The 25,000-nt window shown below is 41.6% G+C and overlaps 1 protein-coding gene across 3 annotated transcripts in view; it reads right to left on the bottom strand.

Annotated features, from left to right (window-relative positions):
- The window catches only part of LOC147032475 (signal-induced proliferation-associated 1-like protein 1), a 322,965-nt gene that overhangs the window by 110,468 nt on the left and 187,497 nt on the right, over positions 1-25,000 (bottom strand). For all 3 annotated transcript variants that reach the window (XM_085870130.1, XM_085870128.1, XM_085870129.1), the window contains 3 exons: positions 16,652-16,840; positions 13,706-13,880; positions 12,265-12,368 (listed from right to left, as the gene is read on the bottom strand). In XM_085870130.1, coding sequence (XP_085726256.1) covers positions 12,265-12,368; positions 13,706-13,880; positions 16,652-16,840 — 468 coding nt within the window. The remainder of the gene's footprint in view (positions 1-12,264; positions 12,369-13,705; positions 13,881-16,651; positions 16,841-25,000) is intronic.

Below are 25,000 nucleotides of genomic sequence, written 5' to 3' on the forward strand. Positions count from 1 at the left end.
ATATATATATATATATATATATATATATATATATATATATATACACATATACACACACATACACACACATACACACACACACACGTGCATTAATAGATACATACATATTAATATATACACCAACTATACATAATATATACATATATATCTCCACACATATGTGTGTGTGTGTGTGTGTGTGTGTGTGTATATATATATATATATATATATATATATATATATATATATATATATATATATATATATATATATATATATATATATATATATATATATATATATATATATATATATATATATATATATATATATATATATATATCAGTGCAGGGTATCTCAAAAAATTGTGGACAAATCCGGATGAAAATTTGTGGGCAGGTTGTGTGTGTGACAAGGACGACGTAATTCGATTTTGGTGAAGATCTGGATCTGGATACTAGAATTTTTTTCAGTGATCCTTCACCATTGAGAGATTGGGTCAAAACAAATCAAAAGCACAATGGCTCAAAAAGTGGTGGGCGAATTCAGCCAAAACTTGGTGGACACGGATGTGTGACAAGGAAGTTGATTCAATTTTGGGGAGAATCCGGCTCCGGATCTGATAATTTTAAGTGATTCTTCACCATTGAGAAATCATAATATAATGGGCATAAGCCTGGAACTTCTAACACACTTTTCTCCAAACATATTCTGTTCATACTTCCGAAATCTTCACATTATGTGTTCCATGTATTTATGCAGGTGACAGCGGATTAAAAAAAATCAAATATAGATAGAATTTTCAAAGAGGGAATCGATGACATCACAATCAGCATCGTTCGGCGGAAAAAAGACAGCCGGGTCCCAGAAGATGTGCTTTACTTAACTAAGTCCATGAGTTTAGGACCTTTGTTCAACTCAGCATTTATGACTTTTATCCTGCCATGTTGTTAATCTGTTGATGGAGATAATATAGAAACGATGAATATGTCAAATCGTTCGTGTTACTCATCCGGAACGATGTGTCAAGGCTAACCAACAATCTAAAGCGACCGGTCTCAAACACTACCATGGGCACCCAGACACGCCACCAATATGAACTGAGCTGTTGAATGCAGTGCAAAACATCCAAAGAAACTACCGCAACCGAGTATTGTGATCCGCCCTGTCCCCCATACTCGTCGTAGGCGGGTATCTGCAAGTACGGCTAAAGTGCTAAACCGTTATATATCACGACATCTCAGAAAGGTGTGGACAGATTCGGTTGAAACTTGGTGAACATGGTGGGTATGTGACAAGGACAAATTGATTCGATTTTGGTGAAGATCAAAATCTGGATCCGGGTATGAGAATTATTTAATTTTTAAAGTGATTCTTCATCATTGAGAGTTCGGGCTAAAAACAACATATTACATATTTGAAAAATACATTGGGCCTGATATGTTCTCATGGATCAGGCATTACGTGGCGGAGGTATGCACTCCACTGAGTGCTCTTCTAGTTCCCCATACAGAGTACTTGCCATTTGTTGTTTAAATTTTTTCCATGGTGCGGTTTTAGATAGAGGTACAAAGTTTTTCCTTTTTTCCAACATGGCTGCCAACCCTGTGACTTATGATGTCATAATTATCATTAAACATTATCCAGGTGTAGTTGCATAGATGGTGAAAATTTTGTGAAATTTCTATGGTGAAAACAAAAGTAAGCCACCCCACTTCAATCGGACACCTGACCCATGATGACCTCTATCGAATCAAATTCAGAATGGGTGGCTGATCATGTCTGGAGTTTCATGTTGATCCGACGAGGTTGTTAATCCGACAAGCAGTTGCAGAGAAAACCCGTACTCACGTTCTGTGTGGACAAAGACAGACAGACAGACAGACAGACAGACAGACCCAAATGCAATACCCTCTCCTCTGGTGAGGGTAATAAAACCAGCCAATGTATCAAAAGATTTGATCCATTGCAGACAATTCGCATCTTCTATCTGGAAACACTTCAAACAGATGGACACCAGATAACCTCAATGAAACCATAAAGACAACAGCATTCCATTTCAAAGGGTAGGCAGGCTTCCTAAGCACGTCCAGCCGTGCTCGAGACCTCGATAAATCTTTCATTGGATCCGTTTCAAACATACCAGCAAGACGTGTTCGAGTCTCGAGCCAAATATTTTCCTAATGTACCTTCTCACTCGTTCCTTCCTCTACACAGCTTTCCTGTGAACATCTGACAATGATTGGCCATGATGTCCACATAACTCGCAATAATTTGCAAGCTGCTTCTTCTTCTTTCGTATACAGCACAAGGCTGCGGGGTAACATAATTGGCTGAAGGCGCAGCTGTGCCGCTGATGCAATCCTCACTGCGGGTTAGGGCAGGAATTTGTTCATCGTGCCGGTGATAGCTCGCCTACTCTTTTTCTGAAGGACACCGTGGGATCTTCACCGTCCACCACCGAATGCCGGCAGACGGAACACCCAGTTTAATGTCCATCCGAGGGACAGCACACATATTGATGAATCCTGTGAAACACCAGGATGACAGTTTATAGTTGTGTTTTCAAGCCCAGGCTAGACAGCTTCGAAACGAGTGTGCGTATCTCTCCGCACATCCTGTCAGCCCATTTGCGAGAAAGAGGTGTCATGCAATCAAAGTTGCCAGCCACATGCTCAAATGATGAATGAAAAACGCCCAGATTTTCATAAAGTGGAACATCCAAACGAAAGAATGCATCGACATTTTGTTGGGATGATAAATAAGAATGGAATGGGGGTGGCCGACCAGTCGGGGCAGTCACTGCAAAGCATACACAGGAAGTTGTACGCCATGTCTTAAGAATTCAGGGTTTAACATCATCGTCAACAAGCAATGCACTGAAAACCAACAGAACGCTGAAGACTGTTTCATCAAAATGTAATATTTTTGGTCAAGCACAATGAGAATTTGGCTACGAAAGCAGTATCATAAATGACAAATTCCATCCTTCAATGGAGGTGTGACAAGTATGCATAATTCCTTCTTATATATAATACTAGTGCGTGCCCGTACGTACATGGCCGTACGTGAAAAAAAAATTAAAACCGCGTGCCAGAAACAACCACACAGGCCGTTCCTTTGCTCTTGCGTGCCCGTACGTGCAAAAAAAACAAAAAACTTTCAAACCGCACGCCAGAAACAACAACCACACAGGCCGTTCCTTCGCTCTCGCGTGCCCGTACGTGCCAAAAAAAAAAATTTTCAATTCACGTGCCAGAAACAACAACCATACAGGCCATTCCTTCGCTCTCGCATGCCTGTACGTGCGTGGCCGTACGTGCAAAAAAAAAAACTTTCAAACCGCGTGCCAGAAACAACAACCACACAGGCCATTCCTTCGCTCTCGCGTGCCCGTACGTGCCAAAAAAAACAATTAAAATCACGTGCCAGAAACAACAACCATACAGGCCGTTCCTTCGCTCTCGCGTGGCCGTACGTGCAAAAAAAAACTTTCAAACCGCATGCCAGAAACAACAACCACACAGGCCGTTCCTTCGCTCTCGCGTGCCCGGATGTGCGTGTGACCGTACATGCAAAAAAAAAAAAACTTTCAAACAAACACACAGGCCGTTCCTTCGCTCTCGTAAAGGACGACTGCATTGGGGCATTGTGTTTATTTATAAATGCGCATAAGAAATCAAGAAATTATTCGAATACAGTAAGTCATAACTATCCGGAAGTCCGTACGTTGTAACCCGTAATGGGGAACGCGGCTGAGGATCTCTTCCCCAACGGCCACGCCTACGCAGCAACGTGTCCTGTCATTGGTAACTAAATGGCGTCCTTTCCCCATCGGCCACGCCTACGCAGCAACGTGTCCTGTTATTGGTTTGGTAAATAAATGGCCATAACTTGGGAAGCACTTGTCCGATTAATATCAAACCTTGAAAAGGCGCATACTCAGGTCCCCAGCAATATACCTGGCAAGCTTCAATTAGATCGGACCAGTGGTTGTCGAGAAACAGCGGTTACACACACACACACACACACACACACACACACACACACACACACACACACACACACACACACACACACACACACACACACACACACACACACACACACACACACACACACACACACACACACATTGCTGGAATTATAGATAGATGATATGTTGTTGTCCTTGGCAGCCATTGTTAGAGTAAAGAATTTTCTGACAAATGCAGATTTATTACAAACCATATATTTCAACAGTGGAGAAAATCATGTGGATTATTGTGTCCAAAACCTCGCAATTGTGCAATTACACCAAAGACAGGCTAATAAACCAATGTCACCTGCAGGGTGACCCGTATCTTGCCAAAAGGTGACCACGTGTGACTTCTTTAAGGTCACACTGAGGTGAACAGAGCTGCTATCCACCAGGAGCGACTCCTTGAGGAATATCTGCCGACAAGAGATTCCGATGAGAATCGTTCTACAGAGTAACCATGAAAAATATGCTTTTTCCTCATAACGTCACCAAATGACGTCATAATGTCTCAAGCTTGACATATCTATAAAGCACTCATCGAGGTGTTCAATTTGAGGTACTACACGATATGGTTCCTAAAACCTGAAAATTTGACCTTGGGGTCAAATATGTTTGACCTCAGGCGCTAACCATGAAGGTCAAGGCCAATCGCCACCAAAAATTAATCAGCTGAGCATCAGACCATGAACTATATTCCCATGAAGTTTGAAGACGATCCGATAAAAATTACTAAAAAAATAAGGGTTTGGTCGACTCCTCTGATTTGCGACAAAGTGACCTTGACCTTTGACCTTGACCTTCAAAATTTTATGTGCTGAAAGGGACCTCTATAGGCCTCTGATATGCGAAGTTACAAAAATTTCCTATGATAACTGTGCTCTGCAGAGTGATTTATACGTGATTACAGACCAAAGTAAAAAAAAAAACATGTGAAGGTCAAGGCCAATCGCCACCAAAAATTAATCAGCTGAGTGCCAGACCATGAACTATATTCCCATGAAGTTTGAAGACGATCCGATCAAAATTACTCAAAAAATAAGTGTTTCGTCGACTCCCCTGATTTGCGCCAAAGTGACCTTGACCTTTGACCTTGACCTTCAAAATTTTGTGCACTGAAAGGGACCTCTATAGGCCTCTGATATGCGAAGTTACAAAAATTTCCGATGATAACTGTGCTCTGCAGAATTTTTTATTCGTGATTACAGACAAAAAAAAAACAAAAAAAAAACAACATACAAACTGACTAACATATTTTGCAAAACTTAGTTTTGGCAAGATAACAAGCCGCCCTCGTTAGCTGGGTACGAATGTATATGGCCACCATTGCATGTAATCAGAAAATAATGTCCACAAGGGTCCAAACGTCACACATAGCCACAATGAACTTCTTCCAGGGTCGTTTCCAAGACGCATGACAGCCTGACCTGACCACACCGTCCTTCACAGTGCTAATGAGGTGTGTATCAAAGGTGATAGTCACCCAAGGCAAGGTAGATTTTGGCACCAAAACAGCTTATGCATTGTCAGAACGATGGAGATTATGATAATATCCACAAGAGAAGTTAATCAGAGCAACGACATTATTTGTTTGGACAGGAAGTGGTGATTGCCGACACAGTCAGAAGCAAATGCACACCAAAGGCACCCATACACTGAACAATGGAGTATGGATTAACCCACTGCGAATTCTTGTCAGGAAGATCGTGTTGGGATTTCTCCGCTGTGCATCGCGATGCCCGCTTCTCCCAAAAACCATTTTCCACCGCAATCTGTCTCAGTATCCAATCCCTTTGCATTGTGACAATCAGTTGCCAACCATTAGTTATCAGAACCATCAATTCAGCATGGTCTTGGAATCTAACCCTAAATCAGCCATCTCTGCGACCCAGTTTTAGATTCTGAGAACATAATGATCATTTCCAAGTCCTAACTCAATCTTATTCCATCAAAAAATAATAATAAAACCAGCACACACACACACACACACACACACACACACACACACACACACACACACACACACACACACACACACACACACACACACACACACACACACACACACACACACACACACACACACACACACACACACACACACGAGGCGCCGCGAGGAGGAGTGATGTTTGGGACACATCGGCCATTTTGGAGTTAATGCCATATTGCACTATTTTAACCATTACCCTATCATCCGAGCCTATCATCATCATATCATTAAAAAAATGGCCCTTACATCACTCCTCCTCGCGGGGCCTCATATATATATATATATATATATATATATATATATATATATATATATATATATATATATATATATATATATATATATATATATATATATATATATATATATATATATCAAACTGTCTGGAGTGAAATTAGAATTTTTAAATTTTTTTAAAGGCCATCAAATTATTTATTCCATGGTACAGTTGTAAACAAATGTAAAATATGAGCCCCTGAGAGGTAAAGTAGGCTACATAACACCACAAGATAACCTTCGATGTGGAGATCCGAGGTTCAGGTTCCCATTTAGGATCCGGTCTGACTCGTACTGAGCAAAGATCACTATCATCTTGAAACAATTTGTTCAGAACTGCCATTAAAACAAACAGCAGTAGCAAAAAAATATTTGATAAAACTGGAAAGATTGTTTTCCTGCACAACTCAAATTAGCCCTGGATGTGGGATGGCACGGTTTACTTCTAAGGGGCTCAAATGTAACTTGGTTTGCTGTATTTTGAACAATAGTAACACTTTGGGCTGATAATGTATTAATAACTAGTAGGTACCGGCAGGAATTCCACGTAATGCAAGATGTGACTTCAAGTACTCAACTCCTCCTCCAAAACCCAAAGTCCACAACCCTCCCTCCCAACCACACCTCCAACCCCAAGGCTTTAAACCCCTCCTCAAACCAAGTACTCAACCCCTCCATCCCCACCGAAAGTCCTCAAACCCCCCTCCCCAACCTCCAACAAAAATCGTCAATGACGGAACATTCAATTCACAATCTCTTGTGCCTTTCTTCCCGTTCCTCAAGTACAATGTTAAAAGTAAATAATGATGGAACAATATTTAATTCACAATCTTGTGAGATTCTGTCATCTCGCGATAAGTGACGGAGGAATTACATCTTCCTTTTAACTCCATTTCCTGCCTTCTTGTGTAGTAGATAGTTGAAAATCGTGCAAATTATGATACAAGCATCAAATGTGGCATGTCTGCTCTGCAGGGCTTTCTGATCATATCTGCCCGATTGGCCATTTGAAAATCCAAGATGGCGGCCATTTTTAAAGATGGCCGCCAAGTTAGCCTCCAGAAGTTGACTTTTTGCTTAGAAGTATTTGTAGTTGTCTGATTTGCATGATATAAGTGTGGATTCCTATGTTTTCAAGCCTGCTGGAGTTTATTTGCAGGAGATGGAGTAATGCAGGAGATGGACAACCCATTCCAAGAAGAATCAGCTGACCTACTGGTACGAGACATGAAGAACATTGCAGACCCAACTCAAGCCGAAATGGTAGCTACACATCACCAGCGGGGCAAAGAGCAGTTCCATTCATTCATGGAGGGGCTACAGAATGAAGGTGAATGTCCTTTCTATCATCCAATCAAGAAAAACATTGTTTCTTTCTTCAAACAAGAGCAAGCTGGGGGAAGTTCTAAGGAGAAAGTCCTGAAAGACGACTGTCAGCTGTTCTCACGACTGTTCATCTTATGCCAGAACAGGCAGTGTGACTTGCAAGAATTCTTCAAGCATGAGAATCAGTCACACCCTGCATCTCTCAGTGACAGCGGCAAGCTTCATACATGTCAGAAGTCACAGCTGGCTGAAATTCTTGAAGCGCAAATGAACATCCCAGACAGAGAACCAAGGGGAGATGCAGTCATCATTGATGGCTCAGCACTTATCAATGCCCTACCTCCACGCACTTCAAAGATATTTGATGACTATGCTAAAGAAGACATCATCCCAAAGGTGGAATCCTATGGTGCCAGGTACGAGAGGGTGGACGTAGTGTTTGATGTGTACAAGAAGTCAAGTCTGAAGTCCGAGGCAAGGTCGAAAAGGGGGCAAGGAATCAGAAGAAGAGTGACAGGAGCCAGTAAGACCCCAAGTAACTGGAGAAGTTTTCTTCGAGATGACAGCAACAACACTGAGCTGTTTCACTTCCTTGCGGAAAAGATGTGTGAAGCACAGACGACAAGCACAGTCATTGTCACAAAAGGAGAAGATGCCATTAGCAACGCAAGGAAGTCACTGGATGCTGTGTCTCCATGTTGTCATGAAGAAGCTGACACTCAAATATTTGTACACGCCAGGGATGCAACGACGGATGGTAGCAAGTCCATTATCATTAAGGCTAATGACACGGACGTACTAGTCATAGCAATAACTGTACTGCCATCCTTACAGGAACTAGGTCTTGAGAACATGTGGATTGCTTTTGGCCAAGGAGCCAAGGTGCGATGGATTCCAGTCCATGAAAAAGTCCTACTTTTTTGAAATTTTTTATTTTTTTTCAAATTTTTCAAAATGTGGATTTTCAAATGGCCAATCAGGAAAATTTGATTGGAATCCCCTGGAGAACAAATGTGCCAAATTTGATGCTTGTATCATCATTTGCACGATTCCACTCAAAAATTGCTGTTATCTGCCCCACTATTCGTATGGAAAAGTACTCGGGGTTGATTGGTTGTTCCAAGTTTTAAACGACGTCCCGCTATCCAGCATTTTCTGGCATAGCGTCAGCATGTGAAGAACAAGCTTGGTGGATTAATTGTGCCTGCACCGGATGTTTATGGGAAAATGATGCATGTAAAAACATAGTCACCATTTCAAGTCTCTCGTCTATCCACCCCTTCTGCTGTGCCCGAGCAATGACATCGACTGGAAACTTGACTTTGGGCAGGGTCTTCCTCTTGGACACGACAAACGAGGGAAGCTTGCCACGCAAGCTTACTTGAGGTGGGTGCTCCATTTTTAGACGCTAGTTATTGTGAATAATTCTTCTTTTGATGTGAGACCAGGTGTTATTCTTCTTCTTTTGTGTTTAATGCACCGAAACCCCGGGTGTCTCCGTTTTATATATTTAATGTCCACACACTGTAAACAAATCGCTGTACAAACTGTTAACCTGAACCGATTAAAAGAATTTAAACGGGGGAATTGAGCTTAACAGCAGCTCCGACTGTTACATAAGTGTTCATTTGGAATATAATTGAAATTCAGCATTGACTGTTTTTGAGACAGATTTTTTTTCGACACATGGATTAACCGCACCCCCAACTTTCACCTTTTTTGACGATAAAAAAGTGCGGTTTATACACAGGGAAATACAGTACATATACATATACATACATATACACATATGATTAAGATTAATATTATTATGCACCATGCTCTATACAGAGCGTCGGTTCTGCAGAAGCAGTTTCTTGGTTCTGGTTACAATCCTGGACGGGTTGCCACTCCAACGCAAGATCACACATACATGCTATCATGGAATATATATATATATATATATATATATATATATATATATATATATATATATATATATATATATATATATATATATATATATATGACAGTGAGAATAGAACGAAAACAAGGAGTGGCAACATGCCTTTATTTAGATTCTTCCTCACATTCTAATGAAAAATAAATCCTTTTACAAATGTATTGCCTGGCAAATAAATGACTGGCAGAGTTTCTCTTCAACAGGTATATTTGATCATGCTTGTCCATATATTCAGACCCCAATCCTGAGCTCAGCAGAAATTATAGAACACACAGCCATTGTCAAAATCATAATGCAAACAAAGCTGTTTTTACAGTTAAAATGATGACATTGATAAGACTTCCCACTGTCCTACCATACAGAACATAAGCCTGGTGTTGGCTTAACGGTTAAGTTGGCTGGCTTAAGATCTTAGGGCATTGAGTTTGAGCCCCCGTCAGCCGTTGAATTAATACGAGATGAGGTTGACAGCCCGTCATCCTTCCGAGGTCGGCGAAATGAGTACCAGTTTACTAATATCGAGGGCACTGCATCAGCAGTAGTCGTGCCCCCAGAAAATGATGCACTCAGCGACCACAGGCTGCACACGATAGCTAACTAGCATATGGAACAAGGGGATTTACTCGTGAAGTGTTATTAAACACAACTCATGTTATATATAAACCATTTTTGCATAATATTTATTATTTTAAATGCTGGTGATATTCTTGAAACAACTTAATTTAGAACAGGACCCATGACTCTCACAAATGCATCCTGTGATGCTGAGTTTACAGATGATGAAGTAACAGATGATGTTGAGAAACAATGGCTCAGGGATTGCCAAGGTTATGAAGGTCTTCCAAAGCCAGTTATACCAAATCACATTTTTCATGATTTTCAAAGAAAATGAAGTTGGAGATAAAGTTTCATTTATTCGAAGTTTAATTAAAATAATCGGTAGGGATTTGAAAAGAAAATAAACAGCAGGAGGGAAAATTCAACAACAACCTTATTGATCCTCCACAAATGAGGTGTTGAGAAGAGGGACAAAAAAAAAAAAAAAAAAAAAAAACAACATAAACACACACCATAGTAGGAAGAGAACAAAGCCACTGGTGGAAAATTATAACAAAAATAGAATACAAGACCAATCGCTTCGCTGACGGAAGCACCAATCTCTGCTGTGATAGCTAATCAATATGGCAAGAAGAAAAAGGATTTTGAGTGCAGGGATAACCAGTGTTGCAAGTTGGCGTTTGCAGTTTTGCCACGTGTACCCACGTACCCATAAAAAAAAAATTCCCACAAACCTTCCCGAGAATTCCCCAAATCCACCGTAGTTCGATTTATTGAAATCTCTTAATCCGTTCTCAAGTTATAACACAACAGACAAACAGACAGACGAACAGGCGTGCGTGTGTGTGTGTGCGTGTGTGCGTGTGTGTGTGTGTGCACATGTAATAACACAACCTGACTGTTATGATCAGCAGCCACGGATTATGTCTCACATGGTAAAACTGCATAATCCATAACAACCATCCATCTGCCACCCAGACGATTGTTCCCGCTAATGCAAACCATTCGACCAGAAGGCATGCGGTGCGATTGGCAGGTACATCAAAATATGTGGAGTGTGACGAGCACTCCCCGACAAATGAAGGTTTTTGTGCATAATTTCAGTTTTAGCCTGACTTTTCAAGGCAAAATAGTTGAAAAATACAGAAGGGGTTTCCTTCATGTATGTGATTCAAATAAATGGATGAGCAATTTGCCTGATTTTGTTGTTATTACCTCTGTCACTGAAGGTGGATGGAGGTTATGTTTTCACCCATTTGTTTGTTTGTTTGTGAGCAGGATAACTCAAAAAGTTATTGATTGTTTTGGACAAAACTTGGTGGACAGGTTGGATGTGTGATGAGGACTAATTTGATTCGATTTTGGTGAAGATCCAGACCCGGGTCTGGATACGATAATTTCAAAGCGATTCTTCACCATTGAGAGATCGGGCCAAAAACAAAATACAGCAGGATATTTCAAAAAGTTGAAGACGGATTATGATAAAACTTGGTGAATGAGTTGCTCGGTGAGAAGAACAGAATTTTGGTGAAGGTCCGGATGCAGATCTGGAATATCAGTGGGATACAAAACGTCAACTGTTCAACCTCATGGAAATATGAGCTCCACCAAGTGCCGTTCTAGTTGCAATTGTAGTTGTTGTTTTGAAAATCACATCTGTTGAAGTCGTGTGTGTGTGTGTGTGTGTGTGTGTGTGTGTGTGTGTGTGTGTGTGTGTGTGTGTGTGTGTGTGTGTGTGTGTGTGTGTGTGATTGGGTATAATGGAAACTGCATATTTCATTGAGAAATTGCTCCCCTCACTGCTAATATTCCTCAAGCATAGTCTAATGTGTTGAACTGCAAATAAATTCAAGGTTTTTGTACGTAGTTTCGGTTTTAGCTTACGTTTTCAAGGTGGAACAGTGTTTAGATACAGAAGGGTCACCCGTCATTTTGACGGGCTTTTCTGATAGCAGTGATAACAATAGGGCAGCAGATATTTTAAAAAAACACAAAAAATTTTAAACTGTGGCAAAATATAGCAGTGTTTAAAAGAGCAGACATTGTCTGATTATATTGGAGATCAACACACACACAAACACACACACACACACACACACACACACACACACACACACACACACACACACACACACACACACACACACACACACACACACACACACACACACACACCTGTTGTCTGTTGTTTGGTGTGTGGGGAAGCATGGTGGAGACATGGAACATGATCTCATAATCTCCATGCAGAGTGTACAATGAGTGTGTTCCCGTAGAATCCACTGCCAAGCAAGAGGCACGAGAGGAAGGAAGTAAAACATCTTCATGCTTTTAAAATTGTTGTGAAGGTATATTTACATTTGAGACAGATTACAGTAACCATTATACATTTTATCAAAGTTTGAACTTTCTAAAGTACATCCGTTTTTTGGATTATACGATGAACATTTTTGCTGATTAATTGATATATAAACAGCTCGGTGAACATTTTTGCTGATTAATCGATTATATATACAGCTCGGTGAATATTTTTGCTGATTAATCGATTATATAAACAGCTCGGTGAACATTTTTGCTGATTAATCGATCATATAAACAGCTCGGTGAACATTTTTGCTGATGAAAATAAACTTACTGATGTGCTGGCAGGCCAAACATTTCCATGTGATATCCATTTGAAAATTCTGAAATTCTGTTCATGTTTCATTTTCAGGCTTAAACATTTGAAAGTAGCAGGAGTAAATGCTGGTTCTGTCTGCAACAAGTTGAACTTATTCTTTGGTTTCTCAGCTGTTGTACTGGTTTGACTTTTTGTTCAACAGCTGGAAACCAGATATTCACAAATTTACACTCTGTAATCAAACACAAAGTAAACCAACCATCCATTATACACAGTTTATTACTTTTACAATTGCATGGGTTATTGGAGGACAGGTAAAAGCAGCAGGTGTTACACAAGGGTGAGTAATGCCTTTTTGTGAAAATGAGCTTTGGGTGATGGAAGCACATACAAAAAGTTTAAAGTTTTATATGCTTTTGGTGAGGGAGGGGGTGAGGGGGAGAGGGGTATAAATATGGAAGGAAGGGTGTGCGAGGAGCGGTAAGAGAAGATGAGAAGTGATGAGAAGAAGAGCAATGAGGGAACCAAATTTATGGAAAGAAGGGTGAGGAGGCAGCAAAAAGATGGAAAGCAAGGGACGTGGGGAAGAAGTGGAAGAAAAGGTGAAAAACGTTTAAAAAAAAATAATAATAATAAATGAAGGGAGGCTGAAGGGGCAGAAAATAAAATCGAAGGAAGAGTGGAGGAGGACAAAAGGATGGAAGGAAGGGTGTGGGTCAAGGATGAAGCAGGGGTGACAGGAGAGGTGATTGAAGGAAGGGGGTGGTGAGGAAGTGTCGTTAAATTAAACTGTGGGAAGGAGGTGGGTGAGGGGGGGGGAGAATGTTAGGGGAGAGGGTTGCACAATATTGGAAAACTGGAGAGAGAGTTTTAAGCGCATAGGGGAAGGAGGGGGTCAGGGGAACATAAATGATTGGTGTGGAGTTGGAAGAAATTGGTAGTATCGTGCAAGAGATTGGGAAGAGGATAATGTGTGGGAGACAGCACATAAATCCTCACTCTTGTTGTCAAGTTGTGCACGGTACTTGTCAAAACCTTTCAAGCGAACACGTTCTCCAAGCATGTCCAGGAATTCATCAAAAGCAGGGCCTGCCACCTCATTGTTGTACATCTCTTCCTCGGTGCTCTGTCCAGTCTTGCAGTACATGATCCCGATCTTGTGCTGGTAACTCAGCTAGAGAGCGGTGGGGAGAGAATTGAATAAGATGGAATGGGCTCAGGGATCTCAATAACAAGAGCATTTCTTTCCTGCAAACACACTTACACAGTCTCCAATACAAATTCTGACCAGGAAGCACTCAATCAAAACATTCCATCTTGATATTCATGCTTCACATGCTAACAAGTTCAAGCAAAACAACCATTTTTCATTTTGGTTATACATCATGGCTTTAAATGTGTCATTCCTGGTGTACAGAAATGCAGTCTTGAGACCTTTCTTGGAAAGCCCTCCTGATACAACGATTAAAAAATTAAAATTGATGCATAACAAAGACAATGTAAAGGAAATGTTTTCTCAATCTCTTCTTTCGATTCCACATCTGTGGGTCAGCAGGTAATGCACGATAAAAAATTACAATGAAAATTCATTTAAATATTTCACTGCCACAAGTATAACCTGAATGAGACAACAACATCCTGCAAACCTGCATGCGGAGGCCTCATATTTATCAGAAATTATGAGTCTCGATCCCATTACATATGAGCGCAAATGATGAAATATGCCAAAATGACATAATGATCAAAACATTCAGGGATGATAATACACGCCTGCTTAAAAATAGCTCGTGCCTCCAAAGGACTGGCAAAAATACTCGAAGCATTCATTACGTACAAGATGCATCCCTGCATGAGCCGCTAGCAGGTGCAAAAAGTGAATTTGTCATGCACACCTTCCTTTGTATCGGATTTCTTAACTTGTACATTACGTATGCAGGCACCGAGACTCATGGACACGCAGAATAACAGGGGGGCAATGGTGCAACAGAAAAATGTGGTCAAGAAGGAAAAAGTGGGACAACACCAAACAGGTGGAACACAGTACTGTACTAAAAGGAGAGGAGCTGATGGAAACGGGGTCCAATCAGAAGGATGTAATAAATCTGTGCACAGTAAACTTTAAATTCTGCAGCAAAGGGCTCATTACAACAGACTAAGAAAGACAGTTCCCCAGATAAGAAAATATCATAAATAGAAAAAGGTGCAGAGAAAGAGCCCCAACAACTAACAAAGCCCCCCTCTCACCTTGCCCCACCACTTTACACCCATACACCACAACCTCACAACCACAGAAAGATGACAGGAACACGGGTGGTTTGTTACTTCAACGACTAATGATGATGATAATAATAACAAAAATAATAATAATAAGCCACAAAATGGTTTAAGGTGATAACCAATCCTGAACAGATCGCCCCTCCATCGCAGAGGTGGTTTATTATCAAGTGTTGAAAAAAAATTAAGGACTGTATAATAATTGCAGGAGCTGGCAGGAGAGCCCAGAGGTGTGTACACTCACCTCCGAGCTGTGTCGGCATTATTAGTGGACGTTAAAGATCCCACAGTGTCCTTCACGACTGCCTGCACCCTGAACAAGTTACAAATTCCTGCCCTAACTGCTGGGAAGCCAATGGCAAACAACAAAGCATAACCCGCGCCAAGAAATCTCTTTGGCAGCACCAATGCGCTGTTTAGAGGATGGCACATCTCGGATCTCAAATTGTAATTGGATCGACTCGTAATTTTCCTCAAATTGATAATACAACAAAGCATTTGTTTGAGGTTCAATTCCAGGTTAGCAGTACTTCCCATGAACACAATATATAAAATATTGTACATACAATAACCAGTACCACAATAATTACTGAGTTGGCCCAATCGGGTGAACACTTCACATGGTCAAATTATTCCTCGAAGCATTACGCTGAAGGTCATTTCTCATTTTGTAGGAAAATGGTAGGATTTTCCTCTTTCCAAATGTAGGATGGCAGTTACCTCTCTCCAAATTGAGACAACATGCAGCCCCTTGAACTGCGATCACATGTCAACTGAGATAGAGGGTCATGGCTTGCAGGACACTGCCTGTGAACCACACAACGGCAATAACCGCTACTTATTGCATCAGCAGCACAGCCGTGCCTTCAGCCAATGATGCTACCCCACAGCCTTGTGCTGCATGCGAACGAAGACGACGACTAACCACCACTGCTTGCATCTTTCTAGCTCACAATTTTTTACTGGGTGTGTCCAATTTGAAATAACAGAAATTGCCAACATTTGGTCACAGTCGAGGTTTGCAAAAGTGTTGCCAACTGCCTGGACTATAAATCTAATCACCTGAAGCTTTTAACACTCACCCTGTAATGTGGTCTGGAAAACTACTGCTTTTAGACTAATGAGTCAATACCAGGTCAGTGTAAGAGCTGTTGCTCCTCTGCTGGTTGTGCATTAGTTTAGTTCTCATAAGGGATGGGTTTATCAGCGTTACCTGTGCAAGTTGCAAGCTATGTATGGTTCTCATACTTGCATGGTTCTATGAGCAGACAAGTCAACAAAAGATTCCCAAACTGCATGATATCCATTCCCCATCATCGACAATGGAACCTCTTGCATGTGTATATGGCATTTGGTGCAGCAGTGTGTGTTCCATATCATCCCGTGTTATTTCTCCTCAATTTTCTACTTATAGTGTTCATTCTGTGGGTGCATTCATTATCGATTTTAGCCATTGCTCATATGCTACAGGAAGCTCTGCTTTATGAGTGCACGTATGTTGCCTTTCTTGCATCATGGAAAGTTTAATTTGCCTGTAATTTCCTTATCAGTAACTCCAACTGAAAAAAGCAAATGGACAAAAACTAAAAATGAGGATAAATGAGTGAAAACAGATTAGGAATAAATCAAGAAAGCAAAAGTCTGAAAGGGAGCAAAAAGTGAGGCACCCACTCCTTGTTCATCGAGGCGCAGCAGTTGGTCAGTGACATGCGGTGTGGCTTGTGCCAGTTTGAGGGCAGAAAGGGGAAGATCAGGAACGGCATACTCAAGGATGTCGCGATGAGGAAGGCCTCGTGTCGTGCCGTGACGCGAGGTCGATGGCACCACAGGCTCAGGCACGGAGCCGCGTAGAGTACACAGCTACCAGGACACAAGACGATAACCAGAGATTAAAAGCCACTAATATCAACAAGGAAGGCAACTGCAAGTTATACAAGGCAATTCAAATTCGGAGGCTGGAATGAAATAGTTCAATTTCATTTGAGGTAAATGAAACAAGTCAGCTTGTATGTTTATCAGATGTTGAGCATGTTCATCATACTGGTATCTAAACGTTTAAGCAGCACTGGAACAACAACCAGCTGACAATCCAACAAGTTCCATGTATTCTTGAATTGATGATGAAGGCTACGCGTATATTGCACCTTCCTACAGTCGAGTAAAGATTTGTAATACGCTGTCAACATCACACCTCTGTATTGCTGTAACAATGCACTTTCCCCAGTATTGAAGAATATTTGCATTCATATCTGATTATGGGGTGAAATTAATCAACAAGAAATAAATTTTCTTCAATTCAGAATGTTAAATCGATTAACCTCTAAAGCTGGCTCACACATTGGGTGATTTGTTCATTGGAATCACAGGCACTTATTCACGAGCAATTAACACATTCACGAGATTGTTTAGCAGGGTTATGAACATCCACCTTCACGAATCCCAAACAATTTCCAAGTGGATTTCAAAAGAGTTATTGCGCAGTTCAATTCCGATTTAAAATACAATTTGAAAATTGACCGAAACTGCCTTATTATGTTTGGAAGTGGCCAACTCTACGAAATCAGCAGAATCATCCCGACTCGAGGGAGCAGAAATGTGAGAAACATGGATTTGACGTCGACGGCTTGGGGCAAATCTCTGGAATTTCACTCATGTGACATCTCCTACTCAGTGCCAATTGAAAGACAATATTCCAACAAAATAAGTCAGCCAGGGGCGAATCCCATGTGATATACACACAATCATGAGAACCCGAAGCAACTCTGAGTGACACCAAGATGAATCGCCTGGGACTTGAAATGGATAAATTGTCCTCGTGTATGGTTGGCTACCAGAACAAAATTTCACTCAGATAAGCAACTTCGAGTGTGCCTTCAAAAGGTTAATATACTGTCATGTCTATGCCAATTAACACCGACACTGGACAGATGGACCAAAACTGGCTGTGACTCCCCTGGACTGCGTTTGAACAATGGCAGCTTTGCACACGTGGAAATTGGAAGCACATGAGGCTCTTAACTCTTTTAAAACCAAAGGGTTTATTTCCCGAACAAGTAACAAGGGAAGGTTGACCCGATGAAAGGATACGATGATGGGTTGAGGTGGGGAAGTAAGGGGGAAACAAAGAAATGATAAATAATTAATTATGTACAATACCAATAAAACCTATGGCACCACACACCAGATTTATTTCACAGACAGAGATGGGGAACGTGAACTGGATGAGGCCAAAGCAGCTGGTGGACGAGCAGGCGATGAGACGGTGAGCAGGCGATGAGACGACAGCACATGGGCAGGTCGACAAACAGGGCAAGGCAGGAATGATTAAGCAGTGCCAGCCAGGCACAACGAAAATGGGGAGCCAACCACAGTCACCTTCCCTCAGGCAAGAAAACTCCACTCCACTTTTGCGCCAAACCCAACTGTCCTCAGAGACGACTCCAAAAACTCCCCAGAGACAATTCTCCCTCTCTCTCTCTCTCTCTCTCTCTCGGCTCTCTTTCTCCATTCATGCCCAATCCTCCTCCACTCTCCTCAGCCATGACTCTCCCCCGATGCTCCACCCCCTCAGGGCAATGAAAACTCCACCCCTCCAGAAAGAACAACATTGTATTGAGTGAAAGAAGAACCATCACTCAATACAACTCCACCTCTCAGGAGGCGATCTTAGGCTTCTCCTCTCAATAGGTGATAAAAAGCTCCTTCCCTCGCTCTCGAGGTGATATAAGCTCCATATATATATATATATATATATATATATATATATATATATATATATATATATATATATATATATATATATATATATATATATATATATATATATATATATATATATATATATATATATATATATATATATATATATATATATATATATATATATATATATATATATCTTCTTCTTTTGGCTGATCCCGTTAGGGGTCGCCACAGTGGATCATCCGTATGATCCGCATAGTGATTTGGCACATGTTTTACGCCGGATGCCCTTCCTGACGCAACCCTGGTCACTTCTTACGACACAGGGATATGGTACACCTATTTTAACCGGGGTATACACCGGCCCAGTACACTGGTACTCACTTCGCCGACCTCGGAAGGATGACAGGCTGAGTCAACCCCCTGGTGTATTAATTCAGTGGCCCAACGGGGCTTGAACTCAGGACCTTTTGGATCCCAAGCCGCTGCCCTTACCACTGCGCCAACACCAGGATAGATATATATATATATATATATATATATATATATATATATATATATATATATATATATATATATATATATATATATATATATATATATATATATATATATATATATATATATATATATATCCACTCACCTCGAGTGCCTCATCCGGTGGGACATACAAGAGGTTATACGTACAATTGTCTTAACCTTAATCCCAAACTAATAATTACCACACACCATCCCCCATATGGTGCACATTCAAACAAGACAATCCTGAAGCTAACGTTCCCCTACTTAATCATATTGAGATGGGCTAACTACTCGTACATGGACCATACTACTCCATACATTTCTCTGTTTCGAAGGCAATGTCTAACCATTCCCCCCCCCCAAACAAACAAACGTAACTATACTTATGGTATATTAAAAAGCAAAAACAGCTTCATGCTATCACTCAATACAATATACACGCGAAATCCACAATTGGATACGATTTAGTAATCCTATCTATGGTTCAACCATGGAAATTTCTCCAGTTAATATTTTACAAAGTAATTTTATACCAGTACAATGATGATCAAAAGGGAAAGTAAAGTAAAAATGTTATTAGTTCAACTGCTTCAATGCAAGATTCTCAGAAATTTTATTTCCCAATCCACTGCTATGTTTATATACTGTATATGTACACAATTATTGAAGTTCTCCACCTTGGACAAACCCATGATGATATTGTCATGACAACCTCATGACTGCAAACCCAGATGGGCCTCTCATAATGCAAAGATGTCAAGATCAAATGCTGTCACCAAGCAGATGAAAAACGAAGCTCCCAACGAGTTTCACCCATATTGGGACTCATGAGGGCAACATCGCTGTTCCGTTCACTTCGAGACTTTGAAGATTTTCAGCTCACACTGGTTAATGATGCACCTCTAACTATGATTGGTGAGAACACTGAATCGTATCTGGAACCAAAAAGTGCCATTTTCCAAGTGGACACACATACTGGTGAATGAAACAGTGGGGGTGGGACGAAAGGGTGTGTGTGTGTGTGTGTGTGTGTGTGTGTGTGTGTGTGTGTGTGTGTGTGTGTGTGTGTGTGTGTGTGTGTGTGTGTGTGTGTGTGTCTCCATGTCCCATATGCTGCCACTGGTCATCATCTCCATTTGCACAGGCCCCAAGACTGAACAGAGCCTTCCCTGGTCTCAAAGCACCCATCGCCAACCCAGCAAGGAACCATGACTCATGGACAACGGTCTCCTCATTCGTGCTCCATTTACCCCTCTATTTCCGAGGGTTCACCTGATCCCACCCGAGGACATCCCCGTTTACCCGGACACAGCGCGCCACTGCCACTGGTTGCATCTCCATACGCGTTATTACCCAACCTCAGTCCCATGGGTCCATGGCGGGAGGGAGTGAGCAAAAGGGAGTAATCCTCACAGTATGGAGTCAACAATGCACACCAAGCTGCATGGCTAGGCTATGCCCCAAACGCCTCAGCCTCTCTGAAGCTGTTAGTGTGTGTGTGTGTGTGTGTGTGTGTGTGTGTGTGTGTGTGTGTGTGTGTGTGTGTGTGTGTGTGTGTGTGTGTGTGTGTGTGTGTGTGTGTGTGTGTGTGTGTGTGTGTGTGTGTGTGTGTGTGTGTGTGTGTGTGTGTGTGTGTGCGCGTGTGTGCGCGCGCGCGGTTTTCACAACATTTATTTGAATATGCATGTTCAGTTCCATTGACAAAGTTACAGTGAAGGGGAACAGTTGGACAGCAATGCATTTATGCAAGAAACTGAAGAGAAGTGTTAGTTGCAGGTAAAAGGGGGAGAGGATATCAGCAACGGAAGAGAATTTCAAAGTTACAAGGATGCTTCAAAAGAATTGGAATATTTCAATGCTTTATTTTGAAAAAGGAAAACAAAGTTCAAAATTAACAATCACCCATCATAAAGTGGGAGATGTTTTGGCACCGATTTACAATGATGAAAAAGTGTGAATTTACAATGATGGAATGGCATGGATTATATGTGCTCAATGTGACCTCCATGGTGTGCCAGGCAAGTGTTCACTCTGACAGCGAAGTTCTGTCACCCTCTTGAATATGTCAGAGATGAGATGGATCTTGCACACTCTTCAATAGTTCTCATGAGTTGCTGGATGTTACGAGGGTTGTCTTTGTATACATAGTCCTCCGAATAGCACCACAGAAATAAGTCCAGCTGGTTGAGGTCTGTGGAATGGGGAGACCAGATGTGCTCTATTTTGAAAGAGATTACCTTGTCACCAAACTTCTCTGCCTTGTCAGCGTTTTTGAGATTGTTTGATCTGTGAATTATATGGATAAAGTTTCATCTCCTGCCTCAGGATCCGAAAGACAGTAGTGTGCGAAAGACCAAGGTCTTGTAAGTGCCCGCAAGAGGATATCCTTGGAATTTGAGTGACAGATTATCTCACCACCTCAATATTCTCTTCTGAAAGATGGCTGGCATGGCGAGGCAGTTGAGGCAATCATGTGGTGAGGCAGTTGCTCCTCTTTCTCCCCAATTTCTAAAGATTGTGAACAGTCTTCTTTCTGGAATTTCTTAACAGTGAAAAATACAGTTCTTGCAGGGTGGGTCTCTCACTTTGAAATGCTGCCACTGAGTCTTGAGATGCCACTGAGATGAAGTCACAGACTTCATCTCAAGGTACCATTCTACCATTTCACTTCGTTGTTTTGCTGCTTATGACATGTTTACTCCAGACTCATGAAACTTGGTGCAGACAATTTCCCAACTTCCTTCAACACAAACTAAACTAGCATCCGTTGAAGACAGTCTTGGATATCCCCCGCCGTAGTAAATGATGAACAAACTTATATTCCCAAAGCGTGTGCAATATGTATGTGAAGTTTCCCCTTGATATGACCAGCCGTTCTGGAGATGTTTGAAGGTTTTAGGGTAAATTCAATATGGCCACCAAACCATGTGACCTATCAATTAGAAATTAACAAACTTCTGAAAGGATGTCTTGGGTGAAGTGTATGTGAAATTGTCACTCAATCTGTCCAGCCGTTCTGGAGAAGATTTTTAAAATTTATTAATTTTCAATCCAAGATGGCTGATGAACCATGTGACCTATGACATCATAATTTTACATTCTGTCTCCAATCTTCCAGTGGAATACATGTGTGAAGTTTCGTGTTAATCGGATGAGGTGTTTTTCTATCCAAAATGGCCACCAAACCATGTGACTTGTGATGTCATAATTTTTACTATTTATACAGACATGATGGAAGATGATAGTTGCAAATTTTCGCTTCGTTAGGTTAAGTGATTCCAGAGAAAACATTATTTAATATTTTTCTTGAATCCAACATGGTTGCCAAACCATGTGACCTATCAATTAGAAAATATCAAAATGCACCAGTTCACCACTTGCTTGATATGTGTACCAAATTTCATAAATATATATTGAGGGGATTTGTAGTTAAGCTCCGGAAACGAAATGTGATGGACGGACGGACGGACGGACGGAACCCATTTCTATATCCCCCTCCAACCAACAACTACAATGAATAATGTTCAATAGAGACACAAACCAAATAGTACCAAGACTTTTGAAACACTTTACAAATATGAGACCACAAAGTGATGGCAGCAGACTTGAAGGCCGAGAGGGGAGAACACAAGACCAACTTGGGAAGACATTTCTGTCTTGTGTTTTCATCTCGTCGTCTTATTTATCATTTAACAGGGGATTCAATTTTCTTCCTCAAGTTCAGAACAATTTATATTTCATTTGTGAAAAGTAAAAGGCATGCTTGTGGAATAACTTTTTTTGAAGGTACTAGCAGCCTTTCATGTCAATAAAGAACATGACAATGGCAAAGGATGGAGAAGGCGAGGGGGCATAAACAGAGAAAAAGAAAAACAACTTGTTTCCATGGAAAGTGACAGAAATTTTTTTGGGGGAAATCTCTAAGTATCAAAAGGCACCAGTTCACCACTTGCTTGATATGTGTACCAAATTTCGTAAATATATCTTGAGGGGATTTGTAGTTAAGCTCTGGAAACGAAATGTGACAGACGGACGGACGGAACCTATTTCTATATCCCCCGCCAACTTCGTTGGTTGGCAGGGAATAATAAACAACATATTGAGGTGAAGGAAGGGAGGGTATGGGAGTTCGGGTTGGGGGAAGGAAAAAAAATAAAGGGAAAACGCTTCTTCACTTCTTTTTAAAATAGAAATGCTTCTTTAAAAAAAAAAAAATCATTTTAAGAATGCATTTCAACCCTTGTATCTCTTTCATCAATGCCACACATGTGCTTCTTCCCCATCACGATATATGTCTCTCTTTTTCTTCTTCTTCTTCTTTTCTTCCAGAAAAGGATTATTTTTCAGAGGTTTTTGTCTGCTCTGTGCCTCAACCACAAACCTCACCCCTCTCCCAACCCAACCCCCAAAACCCCTCACCCCCACTCACACAGCATTTAACAACTGTTCAAATCTCCCAATCCCATGATCTTTATCTCCATCTGTCAAAGTTAGGAAAATGAAATCAGAAGCATCCAACCCCACGCCACACCCTCAAAGCTTCATGGCACCCACCCCCACCCCCCCCGCCCCTTTACACATCCCTCCTCACCCCACACCCTAAATGCTTCCCTTAACCTCACCCTCTAAAACCTTCACCCACACCTCACATACACAATCTTTCCCCTGCACCCCATGCGCTCAAACCTTCCCCAGCACCCCACATACTCAAACCTTCCCCAGCACCCCACACACTCAAACCTTCCCCAGCACCCCACGCACTCAAACCTTGCCCAGCACCCCACACACTCAAACATTGCCCAGAACCCCACGCACTCAAACCTTGCCCAGCACCCCACACACTCAAACCTTGCCCAGCACCCGACACACTCAAACCTTGCCCAGCACCCCACGAATTCAAACCTTGCCCAGCAACCCCACGCACTCAAACCTTCCCCTAATATCCACACATTCGAGTCTTCTTCCGCTCCCCAGACACTCAAACCTTCCCCCACACCCCACATATTCAATCCTTCCCCAAAAACTCACCCCCAATCATACATCTAACGCCTCCTCCCCTCCCCCCCCCACTCCCCCATCTCTAACTGTGTGGACCTTAAACATAGAGTTCTCCGCTCTAGGCTAACAAATCTCTCAATCCAGGCTGCTGCCGATAAACCAGACATCTGTTTAACAGAATCCTTCTTCCCACAGGATGTCCCTGACTCTTTAGTGTCTCTCCCTGGTTATTGTCTTCTCCAATTTGATAAGGCTGAACCACGCCCCAGTGGCAGAGTTGCTCTTTACATCAATAACTCAATTTCCCACCAACCTTGCGCTGGTCTTACACATCCTAACCCCCAGGAGTACCTCTGGCTGTGACTTCCCCTCCACTCCCAACTCTTTTCATCTGAATGTTGTACCGTTCTCCAAACAGACAACTGCATCTACATCTCTCTCAGACAACATGACAAACTTTTAACTACTCATCTAAACTCTCTCTTCTTCATATGTGGCAATTTTAATCATCACCATGCAACTTGGCTGTGTGTTGGTACCTCTCTCACCAGCCATGGCACTTCAGCAAAGGACTTCTGTGATGCTATGGGACTCACTCAATCTGTGAACCTTCCAACCTGGATTTCTCCCATTGGCAAATCCTCCCTTTTGGACTTGGTGATGACTAACTTTCCTGCAAATGTCTCCTGCTCTTCCTCTGCTCCAATTGGTTCATCTGATCATATGCTTGTGAAAGTCACCATCTCTGTGGCTATTCTCAGAGAGCTCCTTCAAGCTGCCGAGTCTGGAATTTCACTT

The sequence above is a fragment of the Eptatretus burgeri genome, chromosome 2, assembly GCF_056783735.1.
Source record: "Eptatretus burgeri isolate ZD-2024b chromosome 2, Ebu_testis_v1, whole genome shotgun sequence".
Lineage (NCBI taxonomy): Eukaryota > Metazoa > Chordata > Myxini > Myxiniformes > Myxinidae > Eptatretus > Eptatretus burgeri.